General features: G+C 38.3%; 2 protein-coding genes across 2 annotated transcripts in view; both read left to right on the forward strand.

Annotated features, from left to right (window-relative positions):
• The first annotated feature begins 2939 nt into the window (after positions 1 to 2939).
• spryd7a (SPRY domain containing 7a) lies at positions 2940 to 9762 on the forward strand. Its single transcript, XM_067441047.1, has 5 exons — positions 2940 to 5348; positions 5720 to 5836; positions 5939 to 6105; positions 8093 to 8195; positions 8686 to 9762. Exons 1-5 carry the CDS (start codon positions 5243 to 5245, stop codon positions 8781 to 8783), a joined length of 591 nt encoding a protein of 196 aa, XP_067297148.1. The 5' UTR covers positions 2940 to 5242; the 3' UTR covers positions 8784 to 9762.
• A 987-nt stretch (positions 9763 to 10749) lies between these two features.
• Positions 10750 to 25946, forward strand: part of kpna3 (karyopherin alpha 3 (importin alpha 4)) — a 33541-nt gene continuing 18344 nt past the window's right edge. The window contains exon 1 of the mRNA XM_067441048.1: positions 10750 to 10905. Within this exon, the coding sequence (XP_067297149.1) occupies positions 10837 to 10905 (69 nt within the window). The 5' untranslated portion in view covers positions 10750 to 10836. The remainder of the gene's footprint in view (positions 10906 to 25946) is intronic.

Consider the following 25946-nt stretch of genomic DNA (forward strand, 5'->3'; position numbering starts at 1 on the left):
AATACATGTAAATTATTTCTTACACTCATCACGTAAGAGTCATGTCAAATATAGTTTTGAACAAAGCAGAATGAAACCTTTTTGTTCAGCTTACTCATATGGGTCTTGACTGATTTGAATTACATCTATGAATATACTTGCAAATATTATATTGAATGTAAAACTCCATTAGACAGCTTAAGTAAATTGAAAATCTTTTTAACAGTGGCTGGCTTTCTGGAGTTATCTTCATTTATCAAATATCCCTAAATAAAGGTTTGGATACAGTGAACTTTTTAATCATGATGCACACTTACCTGGCAATGGTGATTTCATCAGTGAGAGGCAGGCGAGTGGTGTAAGAAGGGTGTGAATAGCATGTTTTTCTCAGAACAGGTACCATATTACCACAACTGACCAGATTATGCAAATAGATAATTCTGCTGAAAAATCCACTCATCACTGTAGAATAGAAATGTGCTAGAAAGGTTAGAATTTGTTTGGTAATATAATGAACAGGAATGTTACATTTCTGAAAATAAAAGTTCGACATCTTTAAAAAAAGATGCTCATTTCATTTGTGCATTTTTTCAAACTCAGATTTTCCTGATCTAACACTTTAAAACTTGAAAAACAATGCATTTGACCTTGACATTGGACAGTAGAAGCTGCATTTTTTTGGTTGCCATTTAAAACAAATGAAATATATTTTACCTGACCCCTAAAACGTTTTCAAATAGATTACACTTGCACACTTTTTCCATGCATGCTTATCTTAATGACCAGCTATGCCCTGCTGCATGTGCATAGCAAAACCAAACGTGAGAAATAACAGCCCACAAAGGAAGTCTGACGTTGTAATCAAAATTGCAGCTTTTTTATTCCTATCTTTGATTTGAAAACCTAATGTTTCGAGCAAGCATGAATCTCTCTTTTTTTTCTTTTCTTTTTGTGCCGATATCATTTTAACATCTTTCAATGACAACATGTAGACATGCTGACACTTGTGACACATTGCATTTTTGTTGGTCCTGTGTTTTCAGATTGCGAAGCGAGGACCGTGTATGTGCGGCTGTGGGGGCGCGCGCGCCTCGCGTGAGTGCGTGAGCGCGCGCTCTGTGCGGGGCCTGTCGGTACTGTAGCAGCACAGAATGGTTTGTGAGTTATAACGGGGGTGCAGGCCGTACTGTGCTGCGGCAAGAACAACAGGACAGACGCGCACTTAGATTCAAACGGGTGAAAAGGACAGAAGGAAGGTGAAGTAGGCAAAAACAACAGCGGCAGCAGCAATACTACGAGTGCCAATGAGTCTCCTGAACTTGGCCGTGTGACTGACTGGCTGCCTGGCTGTAGCAGCACGTAAATATTGGAGTCAAAGCACTAGCGAATCCTCCAGTATTGACCGTGCTGCTGGAGTTAGGCGGGCCGTTTACCGTCCGCTGGGGCCTCTGTGCTTCAGGATCCCTCATCTCGTCAGGAAAGCTCAAGGAGACTAACGACCGACTCATGACATGCTGTCCAGATGCCGCTATTCTTTGATTCGTTTTAATGCTTTTACTCTCTTAAAGAACCGATGACATGAAATGTGATGAAACATCAAATAAGCTGTATAACTGTTCATGCAATTTCATTTTAAATTGGTCATATATGCTTCTGTAAAGTGATCATTGATGATTTATGTAAATTGAAAAATGCAACCAAAGGAAAATACAATTAAAAACATTAAAACCACAATAATTGCATCTAGCCAGATTAATTGCACAGAGCCGGCGCTGCATGCGCGCAAATTGTCCAGTTTCTGAAACACGAATAAATCTACCACATTTCTCACAACAGATTTGGACAAACAGTAGGCCTACCTAGACTATAATAAGCTCCTCTGGACGAAGCACGTTGTTGAAAACAGTTATAAAATGTGAGGTATACACAGTGTTAAGCATCATCACGTCAGTAAATGTACCTTCCATCTTTATTTTCACATTTTGACTAACGCAGCATCGCCATCTTCTGGGAACTTTAGACTCGCCTGTTTCAAGTTTTAAATTGAGATTTAGAGAAGGGGTACTGACGGAATCACTCCTTTTTTTTTTTTTAGCACGTTTCGCTGTTTCTTACCCCCTGTAAGGATCTGTAATATAAAGTATATTTACACTTTCTCTCCGTTGAAACGCGTGCTTTTCTCTGGCAACACAGAGGAAACCGCATCCTCGCGTGTCCACCATCAGGCCAATATTAAGAAAAGTTTGCGTTCATCTAGCTGGATCAACTGTACACAGGACGGTCAAATAAGCTAATGAAAGATGACAAAGCGTTTAGAAATGCTAATCGATCTAAAACTTTTGAGGGCACTTCATCTCAAAACACCTTGAGGGACACGCCTGGACAAAATTCGCGGACACGCGCCTGTCCTGAATACATTTTAGCCCTAATTTAATCAACTAAGGTTTATTCAGAAATGAGTTAAGAACACTATTAACTATAATATCTGGCCATAACGCTCTTTTTTGAATGTACCTAAACCTGGCAGAGCTCCGCTATCTCAAGCGTGGACTTTTTTGGGTCGTTCAGGATTTCTTACAAGAAACCCTGATTATGTTTGACGACATTTCCTGCTCAAAATTAATATACACATTACTGTGTTTGAACCTAGAATCATAAACATAAAAAATAAGAAAAAAGGAATTCCTCTATAAGCAACCAATTTAAATTCGTTTGTGACGTCCTATAGCCAGTTGAATATCTGGTTGACACTTTAGTAGCTAGTGAATGTATACGTTAGAACCGTAAAGATTAAACAGACCTTCTAGGTTACTTATAAATAATTATTTATAAATAATAATAATCATAGATTTAATTTACAATGCACTTTTCATTCCGAAGAATCTCAAAGTGCTATATATATATATATATATATATATATATATATATATATATATATATATATATATATATATATATATATATGTGTGTGTGTGTGTGTGTTTGAAAAAAATCTGTACTACACGTAATTTCTAAAACTGATGGACTGATTGTCCTTAATGGTTAACTTAAGTTACGTATAAGACTCATAATAAATATAATCACTAATTTCGTTCGTAGAAACCACCTAAATTCTCCCTAACAGGGTTCCAGAGAAAACCCGGGACATAAGGATAAAGGTACTTGTGTGGAGCTTCACCCTAAAACTTTCGGGTGAACATAAATAAAAAACATTTTATTCTGTGTCATTGTGATTAGTCGCTCATGGTTATATGCAACCGATTTTTCTTTTAATACCGAGAAACGTGAGAATAAAGGTTTGCTGACTGCACTGGTACAATGTGATGTCCGACTTCTACTTTATCTGAAACGAAATCACAGGCGAGAGTTGAAACGAGATGCCCTTATTTGACAGTTTACGGTCCTTCCACTTGTATTATACATCTGATTACATAATAAAAACGTAGGTATGAAATCAATGGGATACATCACAGGCAATGTTAACCGATAAACATGAGAGGGAAAATAGGGCAGAAACCACGTCACTTTCTTCTGCTCTTACGTCACTCCCTTCTCATGTCACTGAGGTTATTCTTTCCCTGGGCTGAACCAGTTTGAATACTGTACTTCAGAATACGCACTGAACAATTTCTGAAGCGAAAAATCGTACTGCACCCAAAAGAGCTGCACAACCTTTTCTTTCTTTCCGAATAAGCTATTCTTGGCAGGTAAGGCGAGATCCTTACCCGGTAATTTCCACAGAAACCTCATTCGGAGTGTCACCGCTGAAGAGCGCGCAGGTTTATGCTGAAATCTGATTGGGCGGTTCGTCTGAAAATAACGGTTTTGTTGTCATTCAAAAACCAAAGGCACTCAGATAAGTGCGCTCGTGTTCAGCATCTCGTTGCTGTTTTTAACTAGTTAATACTACAGACCTCACTGTAACAGTACTTTATATGGCATCACCTGCACCTTGTCGATGAGGTAAATCACATGTCGATTCCGGTAAAGTTATTATTCCCCCTAAAAAAAGTCATAAATTAAATGCTCTCTCGTTTTTACAAGATGCTATTTATTTATGAATTATTAAACTAGCGTAAAGAGATCTCTAGATCAGAAATATGTTGTTTTAAAAAGGTCGACAGGGAGACCATGATAAAATATTGTGACTACTTTACCTTTCTCGGTCCATTTACCTCGACATCTGCTTGCTAGTCACCCCAAAGGACAAGACCGTGATGTTGGTCAAAATAATTAGTTTCAACATTAATGTAATAATCCCATGAAAAGTAGGGATGTTGGGTAAAACAGTTCCACCGCATAATAACTGCGAACACATCACGCGCTCTTTTATTGGATAGAAACCGCGCGCGCCAGTTACCAGGGTACTCTGCAAACGCAATCATGGCGCTTGTTGCTGTGCAGATTACTACACTAGCGAACTTCAAAGAAAACAAACAAAAGTTAATATCGAAGGTAAATATTACACAAGTAATAAGACCTTTTTTTTCCTTCGAAATGTTTAATTATTAGTATTTGATGTGAGAGCAAAACATATATGAACACAAATAAATACCATATATTTTCGTTTTTGAAAGAAGTTGGTCAGATATAGATACCCCCTTACTTTTGAGCGGTAAGGTTGTTGCTATGCAAAACTTCACAGCTGTAACCGGGTGGCAGAGAGCAGGTTAAAAGCTTTTAAGGTCACGTCAAATCCGATCCTTCATATTTGAGCTCTTGTCTCGCACATCGTGCTCGCGCACATGATGCCATTTAGTCTAACTACTTGTCAGTAGAAGCAAACTTTTCCTATTACATGTATGTTCTGTCAGTTTTGTTTATTTTTCATAGTATGAATTTTTTTGCCATAAGTGAATGGTGCCTGAGGCTTGTCAGCCCATAATTCTGCCTAGCAATGTTTGTCACATTACGAGGGGTAAGTAAATGATAGGATTGTGTGTGTGTGTGTGTGTGTGTGTGTGTGTGTGTGTGTGTGTGTGTGTGTGTGTGTGTGTGTGTGTGTGTGTGTGTGTCCGTCGGTTGGTCACTAGAGGTCGCCCTTGAACTATCCTAGAAATAATAAAATAAAATAAAAAAAAACGTGTAGGAGGAAAATCCTTCCACGGCGGAATCTTTCCACGTCATATCCTGTTAGCTTAGCATCTAGGGAAAATAAAAATGACCGCCGTTGATTTTTAGCACAAATAACCTCGTATAACAGTTAAATAGGGCATAACTACATTATTTTGCTACGGGTATTTGTTGTGAGAGAAATACCATTATGGCTGCTTTATTGGCATGTTGTTTTGGCTGTTGCGCAGACAATACGAGTGGCCACGTAACACTGAAGGAAATGCCCACGGTTCAGCTGGACACTCATCACATGGGTGAGTGATGCTATCTGAATTTTCAGACCATTATTGACTGAAAAGAGTTCGAGTCTCAAAGGCTATCATTCAAAAATGGCTGTCATTCAAAAAGCGCGTGTCTCCATATACATTAAACTGAAAACGATCATTTCAGCGCTGTCAAACTCGAGCGATAACAGTGTGTGATCTTTAAATTTGGGATGAGGTAAAGTTTCTGTGGAGAAAAACATGGGATTTAAAATAATCGATAACCAGCAGTAGTAGAATGGCACACAATCTATAGCAGATGATGAAGAGCACAAGCATGATGCATAAACGCTAGTAATTAATTTTGATCTCTGTCATGCAATTAAGTCTCTGAAAATAGATATATTTTCATGATTTTTCAGGTACTGATGTTGTCATTGTAAAGAGTGGAAGACGTATATGTGGAACTGGTGGGTGCATTGCAAACGCCCCTCTCCATCAAAACAAAAGCTACTTTGAATTCAAGATTCAATCCACAGGTAAGACGTGTGTGCAAGCATTTACTGTATGTTAGACTAATCAATCGTCAATAGTTCATCTTAGTCATTAGGTGTGACTGCAGTGAACTTTGCCCCTTGCAGGTGTGTGGGGAATAGGAGTGGCAACTAAGAAAGCAAATCTAAACCAGATTCCTATGGGTAGAGACCCACACAGCCTTGTGCTCAGGCAAGATGGCACCGTGTACCACAACAACGAAGAAAAGAACCGATTACCTGCTAACAGCTTACCGCAGGAAGGAGATATTGTGGTGAGTCTTAATGGCAGTTATGTCAAATGAATATGGAATTTGTTGTTGGCAAATAATACATCTATTTGTGAACTTCCATTCTGGACTTAATTTGGGATTTGCTGCCTATAATAACAAGGGTTCTTAAAGGGTTAGTTCAGCCAAAAATTAAAATGATCACCCTTCTCAAGCCATCCTAGGTGTATATGAGTGTATAAAAATATTCCTTTTTTTTAGCCAAAAACAATCAGTTTATTATAAATATCCTGGCTCTTCCCAGCTTTAAAATGGGGGTGAATGGTCCATCCATCCATCCATCCATCATAAAAGTACTCCAGGGGGTCAATGAAGATAGCAAAGTAATGCAGTTTTGTAAGAATAATATCTATATTCATAACATTATAAACTATAATTATTGGCTGCCAGTAGTGACCGTATGCAAATCTAGTTCAGCAGAAAATGTACCTCTGACCCGACACATTCTCGTTTTAGACGGTGTTTTGGTTTACGGCAGAACTAGACTTGCATACAGCTGTTACCAGAAGCCAGTGATTATAGTTTATATAGATTATAGTGATTAAAGTTATAAATATTTTTCTTTCAAAAATGGATGGATGCACTTTTTTTTTGGCTTAAAAATATATGGTGCCATTCACAACCCATTACAAACCTTGGAAGAGCCAGGATATTTTTCTTAATAAAACTCTGATTGTGTTTGGCTAAAAGAAGAATGTCATATGCATCTAAGATGGCTTGAGGGTGAGTAAATTATGGGATAATTTTAACAGATGAATTTTACAGATGAATTAACAATAATGTTGTTACAGATTAAATGCTAAAGCTTTTTTCCACCAGCAATAGTGTTACTTTTGGCCTAGGACACACTAGAGGATTTTCAAATCTTAACTGATTTTCAAACTGGGAGACTCTTTAGCATTACAATGCTCCAAATCCTTCAAACACACTACAAGATTCACCTGAACCGCGACACCACACACTTGTCGACATTTTCACAGTGAGACGAGATCTCGCAGAGACTTACGAGATCAAATATGACTTGGGAAAAAAAACAAATGGAGGACGATCAATGTGGTCAGCGGGTTCTGTTTTACGGGAAAACAAAAAAGGAAAAATAGAACATGGGTCATCTTTCTCAGTAGTCCACTTTTGTGGCATGTTTGTGGCTGCCAAGTTTCAGTTATAGAAGCACATAAAATCTGGTTGGTGAAGCTTGCTCACTCTCATTGGTCAGTGGCAGCCTGATATTTATGAAGAGGCATGAACATGTCTGATATATTTATGATTTGTAATCATGCAGGCTCCAACGTGATCAGGAGCAGTACAAAAATCGTAATGACACCACAAAATTGAGGATTTTTTTGGACAAAAAGTTGTTTGCGATCAGCCTCGAATTAGGCCACACTCCCCCGATCGCTTGGGGGTGAAAATAGGGCTTAAAATCTTCAAGTGTGTCTCAGCCTAAGGCGATTGCTAACAAGTGGCTAGTTGGGATTCTAGAGGTTGTCAAGAACATTAACCATCAAGTAGAACAGGAAAAATTGTCTACTTGCCTTCATAGCCTTGTTGTGTTTATGGTCATGCATGCTATTGAGAGCTGTTCTTACAAAAGCTCTGTTCTTTAATAAAAATGTTCTTTAAATAAAGACTGAAAAAGTTTTCGGAAGCTTAGTGATGTAGACGTGTGATTGTAGTGTACTTCCTTTTACTTCTGGGGATTATATCTATGCTTCAAAATTCATAAAAGTTGTTTTCATCTATGATGATTATTATTATGAATAACAACATGTTTATGAATCATACACTTTAGTTGGTCTCAGAGCATATTTTCTGAAATAATCCAAACAGCCAATAGAAAAATCCTATTGGGGAACCAGGGGGATCTTAACTTTCCTGCTTGAATGCAAAGGCATGTAAATTACACACAATTCCTGTGCTTATGGTTCATTTTGTGTGTAATAATGTATCTAATTTGTTTGTGTGAATGTAGGGTGTTACGTATGACCATGTGGAGCTGAATTTGTACCTAAACGGAAAGAATATGAACTGTCCTGCATCAGGCATTAGAGGAACCGTTTATCCTGTAGTTTATGGTGAGTATTATATAAATTGTATTCATTATTATTATTACTAAACACTAATATCTTTGGTTGCCAGTGTAGTTGTGAGACTAGACTTGAGTAACACAATTACAGGATTGCCTGGATTTTTATGCTGTTACACAGTTAGTGATGAATTGGACAGAAATTGCAATCATAAAGTGTTTTAAATTAATGTTCTTTGATGCACAATAATTATATTTATTTCATACTCTGCTGTAAATATGTATTTTAAACATTAAAAACATACCCTGCAACATTGTCTGAACTGGTAAGGTTCTGCAATATTAAAATGTATGGTTGCATGCATCTCTTTAAAGTAAATTGTAGGTTAAAATGGTGTTGTGCATGTACATTGCAAGGGTTGAGATTTTTATACGAGTTTATATGAAGAGTTATTAGACTTTTTGCAATGTTTGGGAATTCTTCTTTTTTTGTTAAATAACATATCTAATCATGTTTGCCATTGTTTTGTCCCTCACAGTGGATGATAGTGCAATATTGGATTGTCAGTTTAATGACTTCTACCATCCTCCTCCACATGGCTACCAGAAGATTCTTTTCGAGCAACAGATCTTCTAAACTTTCTGACATGTTGTATATACACTAAATATATGTATCACAGATGGGATCTGATCTGCTATGGTTATGAATGATTTCTAAATACTGTGTGGCTCATTTGAACTAATGCCGTTTGTGATTTTGAGTTGTGTAAATCCGTCACACATTTAGCCACTTCTACTTCTTTAAAAAAAAAAAAAATGTTTTTTCAGCTCAACTCAGTGAGCAATATCATCTGCACAGTTATCTGTGCACTGATCCCAAAATATTTATATCAGAATATACAGCTTTAATTTGCACTTTGTCAAACACTGTACATGTATCAACGTATTAAAAAATAACAGATGACAATCAAAGCTTTATACTTTCTACATTTCAAGAGAGCAAAGTGATGCTGACTCAAAAATACTGTAAACACTTTTCATTGCTATTATCTGATTTCATATAGCTTTTGTATGTGATGTTTGATCTGCAGCCCACACAGCACACACCATATACATAATGATTTTGATACAAACGCTACAAATATATATATATATATATATATATATATATATATATATATATATATATATATATACACATGCATAATTCAAGGAGCTTATATTTTGTGTTCTTCCATGTGTTGCTTTTGATATATACATTGTCTTATATCATTTCAGTTTGTGCACAGCATTTAGTGTGACTAATAATGTATTAAGAAAATTTGACATGCAAAAGGATCAAACGTTTATTTACCCTAAATATTTGATATTTTTACCTAGGGTAAAATTATATCTGATTGTCTGTGTTAATTAATTATGGTTTGTTGTAATTAATTATAAAACTGTCTTGAACGAATATTGAATATGATGCTATTTTTGGACGTCTTGTCTTTTAGTAATAAATGTTTTGCTTTTGTCACCTGGCTGACTATGCATATAGACGTTATCAGTTGTGCATACCTTAATTTACGACTTAAATGTTACTGTTTATTATTAAAATGTAAATTTCTACTGAACGTCCATCATCTCAGGTTTGTCTAGCGTAGGTGCGCGTTGACGCATCTTTACGTACGTATTTGGCGGGCGTTTGATGCGGCTCATGGCTGCAGAGTGAGTTTGCGCAATCACTAGTCTACGCACACTGACGCAAATAATCCACTGTACGGGCCCATTGAAACACATCGCTATAACTCCAATGCTGTTTCACTGTCGAATCAAAGATCGCTACCCCGAGGTAGGGTAAACGGTAGTGTACCTGTTATTTGTCTCACACACACCAACTTTACCACAGGACCCTGTGTTCCAGCTTCCCTGAATCACTCCGGTTTTACGTAAATACATCTACTACCCCGTAGTGATGGGAGGTCCGACTCATTCCCACGAATCGGATCTTTCTCGTTATGAACCAGTTAGTTTCCCCTTACAAATACTTTAACTCATCATGGTCTCTAACACCCCACCTTCGAATATTACCTCTAAAAGGTTCAAACAAAGCACAAGTAATTGCATGTGTCCCAGTTGAATTGTACACGCATGATTCAGCTCATTACATAAATTGACTAAATGCTGTCTTCATTGGAAATGTCGATTATCATCTTCCTGGAAAAGTCCCACTTCTGAAGTCGTAATTCGTCGCATTCAAATTTTGACTTGATTCATGTTCATTTTTTTATTTTATTTTTTACTATTTACGATAATTCCGATAGCACGTGAAGGCAGCATCATATTAAACAACACTACAGATTTGTTTGTAAATTTTAATAAAATAATACCTAACACCAAAATAAAACTTGCTGATAAAACCTAAGGCATTTAGGGCAAGTGGGCCATAAACATATTTCTACTTCGAGGACATTATATCTAGGCTTTTGGTAACATTTCTGAAAATGAAGGTGCGGTTCAATGAGTGGGTGAGTTATTGATTTGGGAACCGCTAATTTTGTGAACCAGTTCATTAAATAAAAGATCCGACTCTAATGAATGATTCATTCACGAATCGGTCATCGATATACCCCCCGCCCTCCTCTTCCTCCCTGAGCGGAGCTCCGCACGTCGGTCGGGACTACAGACACACACATACACACAGAGCCATGGCCGAAAACGCCGGCTTGGAAAACCATCGCATCAAGAGCTTTAAAAACAAGGGGCGAGATGTGGAGGTGAGTCCGCGGAAGACTTTGGACTCTGGGCTTTTCCCCAGTTCGTTTTCCATCTCTTGAATCTCTGTGGTTCTGGTTTTATGGGGTCGGATAGGAGCGGGTGTTTGTGGACCCAGCAAGAGCATCATGCGGAGCGGGCGCGGCCTATATAGAGGCCTCTTTAAACACATTTCCTTTTAATATTCACACATTTATCACGGTTTATACACGGACTTGACCTGTTATAGCGCATTATTTAGCCGTGTAATATTAAAATGGGTTTGTTTATTATGTTGGTTTGGTGGTTCATCTATTAATTTTCTGTTTTAAATCGCGCTGGGCCAAAACATACAGATTTAGCGTGTTAGCATGTGTGCTAACTGTTTAGCAAGCGGCAGATTTATCGTCTACTACTCCGTTTATTCGTGTATTTTCTTACCCATACTTTTTAACATTCATGGATAGAAGACAAACTCTCTAAACATTAGCAAATTACCTGAAATATATCTTGCGAAGCAGATATATGCGACAAAGACAGGTGTGTTAATACCGGCTTTAGCAAGCTCTCCAGAACTGAACTAGTGACCAGTCATACCTTAACATCTGACCTCTTATTGCTTGTTTAGTCACACCAGTTTAGCAGACATGCTAGAGTTGATCTTATTGTACTTGTTCATTGATTAGAGCTGATTATGGTGGTTTAAGAAAGATGTCATTGTGAAATGTCAGTTGCTTAGCATCTTTTCCTCTTAAACCAGACTGCCCTTTGGTGTGGTATTCAGCATCTAAGCATTTCATGGAAGATATACCGAAGCTACATACGCCTAATTTTATTACCTTCAAACTAAAATGAAAACCTCCACATGGTAGTGCTTCTAAATTTATTCCCCAATACAGGCTGCTCAGAGGCGACCTAGAAATGCTAGTAAGCCAGGTTGTGCAGTAAGATGATGGATTATATAATAGAGCAATGGGATTTTTCGTTCTTTGCCACAGTTGCCTTTGGCGTACACACAAGGGGATTAAATGTATTATGTACTGTATACAGTGTGTTATGTTTAATGGTAATGCCATGACTTTCAATTAACCCCTTCATTAAAGCTGTCTACTGACAGGCGATATGCTCTCACTTTTACCCATTTATATTATGGGTTATTTACCCATAAATAGTAATTTGTCGCTAGACCAAATAGTTAAAAATTGAACACAACCTTCAGCCTACACATGTATATTGATATACTTTACAGCAAATCTCAAGTTCTTGATCACTTGTATCATTGAAAAATGTAAACTTTATTATTGGCCAGAAATATATTTACGTTTGGATACATAGCACACCCGCATGCATACAGTATATAGCCAATCTTGATCATTTATATTGTCCCTAAATGTAAACTATATAATCAGACGGCAATATGTTTAAAGTTGGACTTTATCTTTATCCACATGCATATGATACACATAGAAATATATACTGTATAGAAAATCTATACTGCTTGGTTGTTTATATTATTGCAAAATTTAAACTATATTGTCACAAAGCTTTCTATTTTATGCTGGCTATATAAGTATATACAGCTTTACCCATACAGTACATATATGTAAAACAATGTTTTTTTTTTTTTTTAGCAAACCTACACTGCCTGTAATATCGCCAAACTTTAATCTGCCAATTACGACTAAGGCGTGTTCACACCACGGTTGATAACTATAACAATAAAGATATAGTTATAAAAATATCTAAATATTAAAGAATTGCAGAGTCCGCACCAAAACTATAATGATAGCAGCACAGATAAATAATATTGTTGGAATCACTGTCAGAATGATTTTTCCCAGCTGATGAATGATAAAAAACAATGAAAGCCAATCGTCGCCTACCAGAGCTTGAGACTTTAAAATGACATCTGCACCATGCACTGAGAATAAGCAGAACAATATCGTCTGATGGTGTGAATGCTAATATAGTTATCATTATAAAGTTATTTTTATAGCTATCTTGGTGTGAACCATAAGGCATGACGAGTACGATATTTTTATCATGGTTTTCTGTAAAGCTTGATACTGTGTGAATTGAAACCATTTGGCATCTATATCCAAACATATTCAGTTCAATTAAGAAGCGTGGCAAACGTCACATCTAACCCAGAGGACCACTATAATATGTGTCTAAAGTCACTTCCAAATGAGTAGTGTAACGGTAATGGTGCTGCTATCACATTTATGATGAACTCATTTACTCGCATACCCTGTTGATATTAGACATCATTATCATCTTTTGCTAGGGGCTCATCCGAGTAACCCCTGAAGCCTCCTTCAAGATTAATGGTGTGAATTGACTGCAACTGACTATAGGCTGGTGTGACTCAGCCATCAGACACACATGGCTTTGGATGAAGCCAGCAAAGCTGTTGCCCTTCTGCAGCTATTCCGGGAATTTGCAAAGTAGATTCAAATTTCTCATCTTGTGTTCCTAAGAGCGGAGGGCTTGTGCATGACCCATTTGATGTGGCCAGCAGCGGACTGAGGAACTGTGGGATACTTCGGCTCATTAGCTGCTAGATTTAGCCCATAACAAGGATATACTTGTGGCTAACTGAGAGAATGACGGGAGCTTGTGTGTTTTGCATTGCTAAGTGCCTGTGGAAAATGAAACAAAGGCATTTGATTTGTCACCAACTCTTTTAAAACCAACCCCAAAAAGCATCAATAGAAGGTCAGAAGAGTTCGTGTTAAAATTTGCATTTTAATCAAAGAACATTTGCTATTTGTTTATGGGGTTGTGTATTGATTTGGATTTACAAGTTCTTGATTTGGTTTCGTTCTGATTTCGATTTGATTCATTTGGATATACTGTATATCAGGTTTTATTCTTAAGGGGGGTGGGGGTGGGGGGTGAAATGCTGTTTCATGCATACTGAGCTTTTTACACTGTTAAAGATTTGGATTCCCATCCTAAATATGGACAAAGTTTCAAACACTAAGTTGGATGTTTGATGGAGTATTTCTGTGTCAAAAATACTTTTTCCGGTTTCTCACAAGTTTCGGAGAGTTTCTTTCGAGTATGGGTCCGCTTGACGTCGACAGAGCGGAAGGTCCTTGTATGGGTCCTTGTTAGCCTCTTGCTTATTCCTATGGGTGACATCAAACGACTTTAATTCGCCCGCACAGCATTCCGGGAAGGCAGCGCTGCATTTGAACGCAGAAATGACGTGAAGCGTCACATCAAGCTTCGGTCGTGTCGCAATAGTGGATCTCCACGGTCACTGCTGTCACAGGACTTCACCAAATCAACAAGAAGTGTGTTTTTGACGGAGCGGTCCCAGCGATAAATGTTCACTGTCGTGCTTTGGAAGCAGGCGGTGAGTAAAACTGCTTCAAATGTCTTTGTTGGCTATCGTCACGTAAGTCAACATCAGTAAACAACACGATCGTGTATAACGTTACTTAATTTATCAATGGAGCATGCGATGTATGGTATGTTTAAATGCATTTGTTTAGCTGACTAATTTGTCAGTTTGTTTGTTGTAAAACCACCCAAACATAAACCTAGGCTAGGGGACGTTCTCACAAAGCGTGCTTCTTCATTCAAATGCGCTAACGCTACTCCATTGTTTTTTTTATACACTATCTGACGTGCAAAACCGTTTTGCTTGCTACTGCTAAGGTTTAGTCGCATACAATAGTCAATAAACCAAATCGTGTCATAAACCACGAGTAAACGCACACAAATGTTGACAGGCCACTAAATACAGTAACTTACAGAGAGTTACACACAGAGACGGACGTCCCGCTGCTGTTGTTTCTCCTGTTCAATTTATTTCATCCTCCGGATCTGATTCTGGATCATATATGTATTGAATCTGATTGATAGCCATGGTTTATTAGAGTAACGTTTTCTTTTCCACGCATGACGATGTCAGCTTTCAGAAGCTCTCGTGCTCCGCGTCGTCATTCTTTAGCTCCGCCCACACGATGCGCCTCCAGGCGCTCGGTTTTTACCGGAAAGACACAGTACAGCCTATCTTTCTTTTATAAATATAATAAAATTAAAGAATTTTCGGAGATATGAAGGATGCAATACATATAGGATGAATACTATAGGTACTCAAGATTGATGTGAGATTGACGGAAACTGAGTGTTTCGCCCCCCCTTTAAGGAAAACCCCCAACCAATGCTGTAAATTATACAGGCACCAAATACTTAATACTTAAAGACTTATTAGGCTATTTATTTTCAAACTTAAACATTGTTTTAATCTGGACTACAACATGCCCTAATGATTCAAATTTTTTGGATTATTTGTCAAAATGACATACAACTTCATTACTTAACATGTTAATTCATTATTACCAAACTGACAATGAAAAATACTTATAAAGAATTAATCATTCTAAGTAATGTTAATTTCTTAGTTACTCCTTAATAACAAAATAACTTTTTTTAATGGACCTGAGATAAAACTAACAATGATCAATATTTTTTAACTAACATTACCAAAAACATTATACTTTCTATAACAAATGTAGCTATTGCTCAATCTCAGTTAATGCATTAAATGATGAGACCCTATATTAATTTGTTACCTGTTGTTCTTTATAACCTAATTCTTTTGCACTTTAATCTGTTTGAAAATTGTACTTTTATTTTTTTGCTATGACCACTTTATTTGGAACTTATTTTAACATTGTGATAATATCGTATACCGTGATAAAAGCTTTGCAATTAATCGCAACATGAAAAATTGATATCGGCACATGCCTTATATATATATATATATATATATATATATATATATATATATATATATATATATATATATATATATATATATATCTTGTGTACTTACTGTAATACAGTTCGTAGATGGGAAGGAAGGAGGCGGGAACCGGCGAACGTTTCAAACATTTATTAACTCAAAATAAATAAACAAAACGAAAGTAAAACCGCGGACAGCCCCTCACGGACGACTGCCCGCAAACACACACAAAATAAACGTGGGCAGCCCCTCACGGACAACTGCCCACAAACACATAAACAAAACATAACATAAAATTCCAGGCCTGGTCCTCTCTTGTCTTCCGCTGCCATGTTCCTCCTTTTATGCTCCCGTCACATGGCCGCGAGACGAGACCGGTGTGCCACGCAGCTGGCACTCGTTGACATTAATCACTGGCCCGCTCTCGCGGTCCCTCGCCCCGCTGCTTGCCACACCACACTTACATTATCCCAAATGTTTCCAAGAATGTTTAAATCCAGAGAAATAAGCTTTTTCAACCAGAACACAGACCATGCGCCATACCTGCGTACCCTCGATTTCAGGTTTTTTTTGTAGAAACCATGGAAACGCCAAAGATGCTATGATATATAGATATGATATATAAACAGATTAGCAACTGTTTGGATGAAGTGTGCCACACAAGTCCTGAAAAGTAAAGCCAAAATGACTCTATCGCCCCCAGTTGACTAGAGCAGTATAGGTCACACGTTCTCCATCTTTTTTTACAATCAACGGTTTGGATGCATTTATCAATTCAACATGAGGGAAGTTTCAGCCGTCTTTTTTTTCTTCTTTTTTCTTTCTTTTTTTTTAGCATTACAATCCTCTGAATCCACAAACTAGAAGAATCGTCCGGATTGCAAGACCACACACCTGTCGATTGTAGCAACATTTTCACAGTGAGACGAGTCAAAAGTAAAAAACATGTTTGATATTTATGATTTGGGATTGTGCAAGCTCAGATTCGAAGGCTAAAATAAATTGAACAGGAGAAACAGCAGCAGCGGGACGTCCGTCTCTGTGGTATGTACTGTATTTAGTGGCCTGTCAACATTTGTGTGTTTACTCGCAGTTTATGAGGACATGATTCAGTTTATGGACTATTGTATGCGATTAAACCTTAGCAGTAGCAAGCAAAACGGTTTTGCACGTCAGACTAGTGTAACGTTATACATAGAGCAACAATGGAGTCCGTTAGTGCATTTGAATGACGAAGCACGCGATCGTGTCGTTTTCTGATGTTTACACATGCGACAACAGCATAGACATTTGAAGCAGTTTTACTTACCGGCTGCTTCCAAAGCAGGACCGAACCTTTATCACTGGGACCGCTTCGTCAAAACACACTTCTTTGGTATGATTTGGTGAAGTCCTGACAGCAGTGACTTGCTGTGCTGAAGCGTTGAAGTCGCTTGATGTCACCCATAGGAATAAAGTGGAGCGCGGCGCGGAGTGTTTATGGGAGTGCATTTCCTCTCTCGCTCTAGTCAACGCGCGCACGCACCCTTCCGGGATAAGAACCTGTACGGTCCATACAAGGACCTTCCGCTCTATTAACATCAAGCCGACCCATACTCGAAAAAACTCTCCGAAACTTGTGAGAAACAGGAAGGAGCATTTTTGACACAGAAATACTCCATCAAATGTCCAACATTAGTTTGAAACTTTGAAACTTTGTCTATGTTTAGGATGGGAATCCAAGTCTTTAACATTGTAAAAAGCTCAGTATGCATGAAACCCTGCCTTTAAGGATTTATTTGGATTTAATTGGGCCCCGCCCCCCATGTCGTTTGGAGGTGCAAATCGGCCTTAAAATCTTTGTGGCCAGCCTTAGGTTGTTCAGTTGTTTTTGTTCAGGATTCGAGCTGAACTTTGCATTAAGGTAGCTCTCCAGGAACAGGATTAGGCAACCCTGATCTAACTAAACCGCACGCTATTTGGCAAAGGATGTGATTATTTTATGCATTACTTCAAGTGCCCAAGGAAGTCTTTTTTTAGACAAACCCTCGACTACAATCTATGGATCTACAAGTCTACTGTATGATATTGCCATTATTTTGACATTTAACCACATTTAATACTTGTTGTTAGGGGTGTAGCGGTACACACATTCATACCGAACCATTTCTGATCCAGTGTACAAGTACACACAAGTAGTCCGTATGTAGTAGTCCATACTACAGTATATTATTGAACACGCGGAACATACTTCAATCTGAGTTCCCGCACAAACATATAATAATAATAATAATAATTGTTATTATTATTATTAACAACCTGTTGTGACATCAATGATGATCTGCTACGTACATGTTTACATTATAGACTGTAAAAAAAATGCACGTAGTGTCTGTGACGTCACCCATAGGATTTCCGATAAGCCGTTCTGAAGCTTAAAGTAGGGGTGAGCTGGGCGTTGCCATCTTGCGAGTGATTCATCGCGAGTAACAGAAAATGGGCAAAAAGGTGGGATGTGGGTGGAGCTTAGGTGACGTAATGGCTATAGACTGCGGTTAAATGGCTTTCCACCTGTCGCTCATAGTAACCACGCCCTTAATTATGCAGAACTTTAAGGCTTTATATAACGTAAACGAATGAGTTCACCCCCTCACAGTTGTCATGAAGGTCAAAATTAGCCTTGTAAGCCAAAAACCACAATTTGTACCAGGCTGTAAACATGTTTTTTTCTGCTGTAAAGTTGGGCATTTTAACATTGGGCTCAATAAGATTCTGCTCCCTTCTGGAGGATGTCCCTATTGGTCAGTCGATGAATTGCAGTTTACATTACTTCCGTATCGGCTTCAAGAGAGATCGCGGGAGGTTGCCGCTTGGTTTTCATCCGCTTCCCTGTGAGATCGCGCGAGCTGCTCAAGGTGATCACTCGATGGGGCTGGCATGATAATCTCTTATGGCCTGTCCACATGGAGATGCGTTTACATTTTAAATTTAAATTTTGTACCGTATCCACGTTTCGTCCACACAGATCTGGCGTTTTGGAAGCATGAGTCCAATATTTTTAAAAACTGGGTCCCAAAGTGGATAAATCTGAAAACGACAATCCTTTGTTTTTGTGTGTGCAGCCAATCCGTATATTTTGTGAAACGGTGATGTCATCACACTACGTCCAGCACGGTGAAAAAGTTAAAGGGATACAACGACGGGCACTGGGCATGCGCACATCAATATCGTGTCATTTAATTATCGTATTTGCATTATTGTAAGGGAAGGTTTAGGGTCGGGGTAGGTGTTCTCCTTATGTGAGTGATGCCACTAGATTTCATAATCGTTTAAAATCGGTTTAAAACTCCTCTAGTCTTAGCCCAGCTTAACCGGGCTGGTGGATCAGTGAAGTTGCCACTCAGGATTGGTCCTTTTTACCTGATGCCTGGTTACCAGTTCTATTTGAGCGATGTTAAAACAGCACTAGGTAACTTTTTTAACCTTCATAATATATTTTCAAGACTCTTGTGATGATACATCGACTTACAATAGGTTGAATGACACGTCTGCCATAGCCTGATGGGGTCTGTATTGTTTTTTATCGTACTTTTAAACTTCGGGTTTCGGGGAGTAACCCGAGAACAAAAAGAACTACAAAATTCGACTGCATTACGGCAAATACGTCACTTCCACCAACACCCACACTTCCTTAAATTCGGACGTGCGAGCCCAACTTTGTTCGTCGGATAATATAGTCATGTCCGAAGCAGCACAGACAAATAAGAAAAGGTTTTGTTGGAGTAAAGCAATAAGAGGAAACGAGAGAGTGCTGTGATTAAAGGCAGGACGAGGATCAACATGTGACCAGCGTTCGTCAGCGCTCGTCAGCGTGAGCTGAAGGAGGCGTGCCCGACCGATGCTGTCATGCTTGTTACATAGTATCATATAGATTCTGTAAAATGGTAACCAATAGACTACTATAATGACGCTGGCTTGTAAACGTGAGCATCGTGATTATTTGGCGTTTGAAAAAAATTAAAACCCATGAAATTATATTCATATGACATGCTGAAACATATGCCACTGACTGTACCTGGGATGAAGACATTTCACACGCGCCGCCAGAAGAACACCTGCATGTGAACTCCTCCTGCAGTGTTCAGGGGAACTGTTAGTGCTGCACCAACCCGCGGGCCGCTTTTATGAAGTTATTTGGCCCGCACCGCACCACTGAAAATATTTTTAAAATCCACCCCGCACCCGCGACCATTAAATAGACATACGGGGTCCATGGGTTATGAGACGACCCGCGCATCACTAGTTCAGGGCTATCAGGGTTGTCATGTCAACAAATGCACGCGCGATGGCATCCCCTGTTGTAGGATGACAGAGCTTACGACAGTAGTTGAGGACATTATTTTTTCCCAACTGTAGGGGGACCCCGAGAGCAAAAGTTGCCAAGTGCTGCTTTAACACAAATTAATTATACAATTAAAATAAATATCTGATCATCCTCCATAATGCGGTTGTTATTTACTCATATAATCAGTAAATCAGTCATCAGTTGTGTTGCTACGGCAATGACTGACTCTTTTGTTACATTCCAACGAGTGGCCGTTATCAAACACACAGTGGAAAATGAAACCAGAACCAAACCAGCTGGAAAAGCGATAAAAAAGCCGCTACTGTCTCAGAGCAAGCTGTTTGCAGATGCTACCTTTTGTGACATCGCAAAATGCTTAGGCCCCGCCCACAACTGCCTCTTAGTTGAGCTACTTGTGGTGAGCTACACAGGCTGTCTTTTTCTTTTCTTTTTTTTCTTTTTTTACGTGCTGGAGCAACTGTAGTGAGAAGAAAAATGTCTCTTTCGTGCTAGGAAAGCCAGGTGTGGTGGTGTTTTATGTGATGTTGAGCATCAGACTCTTCATTTACTCCTTTCATTTACATCCTATTCCACATAGTCGCACGGGACCATAGTCAGCTCAGCTCTGTAAATGTTAAATGTGTTGTTGTTTTTTTGTTAGAGCGAACACAAAAACAAACGGGCTCCATTCCAGTCCACCATACATGAGGGAATCACTTCAAGCTGTTGCATCCATCTTCTAACCTTCATTATAGTAAACTGCTTTAGGCAATGATGTTTCATAAATGAAATCTGGTTGCAGAAATTACATCTATAATTGAAGTAATACCTGTCTCTATGCAACGTATTTTATTGTTTCATTGGCATCCTGTCCATTTGCCACATGAGTACACTAGGGGTGTCTCAGACTAAGGATTTACACATTCGAAATCATAATTTTCGAATCTCTCTATAGTCGACCGATAGTCGAATCATCTGTGTGTGTGTAAACCATAGACCGTAAAAAAATAAATGGTATAAACGGGTTGGGAAGGGCTGGACACTAGTCAGCAGGAGGCTAAGACTATTTTTATTTTACTTTACACACGGCACACAGCCACCACTTTTAATAAAGTGATCAAAACTAGGCTACACTGCACATTCATAAATGAACCATTCTCTCATAACATTTAAAAGCAGCGATCGAAACACAGAACATCACACAAATATATAAAAGAACATTTTGATAAATAAACCTAAAAAAATACCTGCCTAGAGAGGAAAAGAACACTTTGAGTGCGTTTATATGCACGTTCTTAAGCCAATTGTGCCTAAAGGGGGTCGCACACTGGACTACAAAAAGAGTTTCCCTGACTACTAATTCAAATGTGATTGGACGAGCTTCCACAAGTAAGGAGAAAGAAATTTGTTGATAAGAGAAGAAAGACCAACATTCTTTAGTGGCGTGGAAGTGGTTCGGCTATCTACAGCACTATTCACACGGGATTAGTATTATAGGGACCTCTGTGATTTAGAAATGACTCCCCCACATCTGAGTTTTGCGTGGCGCATTCGCACGGGATAAGCAAGCTTGTGATTTTAATTGAATTTACTGACTGCTCCCAGATATGATAGACTTAGTTATAGATATATAGTTGTATGAAATCATAAACAAGCATCAATATCGTTTTGATTATTTTACAGTAGCCTAATAAATAAACATAATTCCGTTCAGTTAGCGAACATACGCCATGAACTGAGCTCAGATCAGCGGCAGGAGTCAGATTTAATTTATCACGAGTGAGAAGCTGACGATATACGGCGGAAGATTCAGTTTCAAATGCAAAAGTGGCTATTTAATCAAGCTTGTCATTGTACTGTACTGTTCTGTTTTCATTGAGAACAATATTGGTGTTAATATTGAACACACCATTCAATCAGATTACTCCCAAATTGATACTCATTCTAAAGTGAAAGTATAATCCGTGTGGGTGCGGCTGCACGGGAATTCATAACGGTGCGCATTATGAATGCAGACTTTGTTCTTCGTGAAAGATAAAGATAGAAATGCTCATAGGAAGAAAAAAAGCTTGCAAAAATGATATACAATCCGCCTAATCCTGGCCAAATCACAGAGATGTCGATTCGCACGGGACTACTATTATCACAGGACCTCGGTGTTCGGCGAAATATGGTAGGTCATTTGCGGGGGAATTTTTACTTTACAAATTACAGACATGGCCGATTCGCACGGGATTAAGATCACAGACATTCTGTGCAATTATTACAAATCACCAGAGGTCCCCAGATAATACTAGTCCCGTGCGAATGGGGCTTAAGATCTGATATTAAACTTCAAGTTTCAGTGTGCTGCAAAATGTGCCGGAGAGGTGCCGACCACGGGTGTAACAATACATCGACATAGATGCATCAATCTAATGTCTATCAATACGATGCCAATTTTACAAATAATCCATGTAGACTATTTGTGTAAGAGGCAAGTGGCACATTTGTTTTAATACTTTCCACATTTGCACACAATGACATGTATTAACACCAACGCGTTCATTCTCGTTTAAATTACCTTTCAAAGCTTGTGAAAGACGGTCAGACATGGCTTCACGAAAATGTATCATTTTCTCCTGTTTAAAGCCTTGCAAAAAGCAGCGTGCACTCATCTCAAACAAAGTACAAATAGGCCACTGAATTGAGTCTTCTTTTATTTATTTTTTGTGCATCAGTAGATAAAGGTCTATAGTTTTGCATAAAAGGAGAATATAGCGCTATGTATCGTTCTTCACTGAAATTTAAAACTTAAAAGAAAATGCTCAATAAACTGCGTCTGCGAAGTGAGTCTTGTTTATTTGATGGTGATTTCACATTTCTTGTTCGTACAAAGGCTAAATGCAAATAAAAGGTGAACATTAATTTATTTGTACCGTTTTTATTTCTAAAATATTATATAGTTTTATAGGAGGAGATTTCATAGACTTGGCAAATTAATTTTTCAGAAGTTTGTAGGTACAGACATCCTTTGTGGCAGTTCTTGGTAGTTTTTCTAAAGCTTTTATATAGTTCATATCGATATCGAAATTATATCGTATCGACCGAAATTAAGAAATATATCGTGATATAAATTTTGGTCATATCATCCAGCCCTAATATGTTTGTATGTATGTGTGTATGTGTGTTGTTGTTGTTTATCTATGATATCAATTTCGTAAAGTCTGTCTTTAATATGAAATATGAACCTCTTCTGCATCCACTGTGGGGGGAAAAACTCCTGCACATTGAAGAAAAACATGGATTGTCCAATAAATTTATAAGTTTAAGTTTTAAAATGTATTATTATATTCTTATTATTGATTACCCAAAAGTTTTTAATTCATACTGAAAGCCAGAGGGCGCCCTTGAGCGGAAAACGCCACTTTTTCCTCAGAGAAGTATTTGACTAGTTATATGTGAAGATGTTTGACTTGTTGCTTTTTCAAACGCACGTTATAAGCGACTCTCTGCTATATTCCGACCTAAAACACACTAAAATACACTTTTCACAATGTAGAAGTAGCCTATTAAAATCATTCAGATATTGCTTATTGTTTCGATATGCATATCGCAATATGTACATTTGCGATATTTCAATATTTTTTTATATATTGCGCAGCCCTAGTATTGACAGGCAAGGGGTTAACTAAAATGTGTGCTGGTAACTTGTTATATTTACGCATTTTGTCAACTTACAGTTGAATTCAAGAAATAGTTTTATCAGTATGTGGTTTCCCTTGGAATTGAACCCTGACTTTTGTGTAGCAAGCAATACGGTCTAAAAACAAGTCAGGCCTGATGTTTGTGGCTATTGTGTAGTCAGCCTATTTATTAGCATGTCGTGGACCGAACAGGAGTGAGGCAGCATGTCCTCAGACCATGCTGGCAACCAGACAAGCACATGCACATACTGTGTCATTATGCTGATCTCAAGCGTGTCAAGCTGTCATGTCACCGGCGAAGCATCGGCCCGCTGACTCCTGGAGAGCTTCCTCCCGGCTCTGCCCTCCTGTCATTCCGCTGTGACTCATACATACCGCATGCGTCGCTAAAATACTGCTCATGTTGCGTATTCAGTAATCCGCTTTGTGCTTTCTTGTTTTGTTTTTTTTGTTAGATTTTTTAAGTAGGCGGAGTTGTGGCCTAGTGGTAGTTTAACATTGAGCTGCTTTTGCAGATAAAACCAGTTCAAATCTGCCATCAATTAAAATACAGCTTTAGGCGTGATGTTGCATAGATTGAATTCTAAAAGGAACATTTAGCAGGTTTAAGAGGTTTTATGGTGATCCTGTAGTTCAACTGCAGTGCACAACACTAGTAACACCAATGTTATGGGTTAATTTTCTAGGAAACACAAATTTATAAATATGCATTTAATGCATTGTAGTCTGCCAAATGCATTCATGCATAATTTGAGTTCTTGCTTTGAGTATTTCATGATGGATCTTCCTGATATTTTTAAAGACCCCCTGTGGTAAAAACAGTTACTTAAACTGCAGTGAACCAAAGACTTCAAGAATCAAAATACCAAAAACCAAAGAATCAAATGCGCGGTTTGAAATCTCAGTTTCTTACGTCACAAACTACCTTGTAACCAATCAAGTCAGTGTGCGGCCGGGTTATCGAAGTATTCGAAACCGAAATGTCGGTTATTTTCGTTTTTAATCCTCTTAATACTTTCCACTTAAAAACATACTACAGCGCACGTAATCATGTTACACCGCCCTGTCCAGTCAGTGGCGTGGAAGGAACACAGAGGTAAACTCAAACACGGCCAACACCTGCAGACAGCATCTCTAGTAAACTTTTTCATCAGTATGGAAAACACAGCACTTCAGTGCTCGTGAGCTATTTTCTGTGACACTGAGAGCTGAGTTCATTGTCAACTTGTCAATTGTATGTGTTTTAAGGCTTTAATTAATTCAATTAGACCATTGGATTCAATTAATCAAGGTTTTGTTGAAATATTTTTCTGTTGATCGGGTGCATTTACCAGCATAGCAGCTGAATTATATATGATGTATATTACGATGTTATGATGAACTATATGCCTTTCTCCACTAGGGCTGGGACAGTATGGATTTTTATTTACCGCGGTTGAAAAGCAAGAAATTCCCGCGGTTCAGCGGTAAACCGCTTTTAAACCCATGATATACAAAAAAGGGGGGGGGGGGGCGTGCAACAGGCGTGGCGCCGCGCACCCTCTTGCACGTCTTGTTGTGAGTGCCACACACACATTTATCTTTTTGTATAGTTTGCTCTGCAAATTAAATTGAGAGTATAACTAATGCATATATGTTATTTTAAATACTGTACTGTATTCCAGATATATATAGCCTACATTTTACAATAATAAATGCGCAAACATCCATTTCATAAGCATATGAAATCCGTGACTCCTTCAGTAAAACAACACATAGGCTACATCCTGTAAAACATTTAAATGATTATAAGTAAATAATGGTAATCTTAAGAATATAAGAAAATTAAATATTTGTTTAAAAAATATTTGTTTTATAGCCTATTGCCCCGCAAAGATGCGTCATGCCGGTCTGCATAAATGTGTCTGAATGTGGGACACAAGCTGGATACACCGTCTTGAATATCTTCGTCTTCATGTTTTCTCCTGATGCTTCAAAGCAACACTTGCTGTAAAATGTCTGAAGAGAGAATTTTATCTTCCTTAGGGTCAAGACATTTAGGCTATGTTTGATTATGCACTGCTAGAGAAAACGAAAGTAAAACCGCTGCGTGCACGTGAACTGCACTATTCAAATAACTTGACGCGTCTCATGTCTAATAACAAGCACAAACTGTGTTAAATAATATTTCGTCCTACAGTGTTTTTTTACTTTACCACAGTAAAAGATGTGAACGGGTGTAATAGACAAAAACGAAAGCAAACGAAAGGAAGAAACGTTTAATTCCCTGCAAAAATAAGTGCGCCGCGAGTG

Source organism: Pseudorasbora parva, chromosome 4 (genome assembly GCF_024679245.1).
Source record: "Pseudorasbora parva isolate DD20220531a chromosome 4, ASM2467924v1, whole genome shotgun sequence".
Classification (NCBI taxonomy): domain Eukaryota; kingdom Metazoa; phylum Chordata; class Actinopteri; order Cypriniformes; family Gobionidae; genus Pseudorasbora; species Pseudorasbora parva.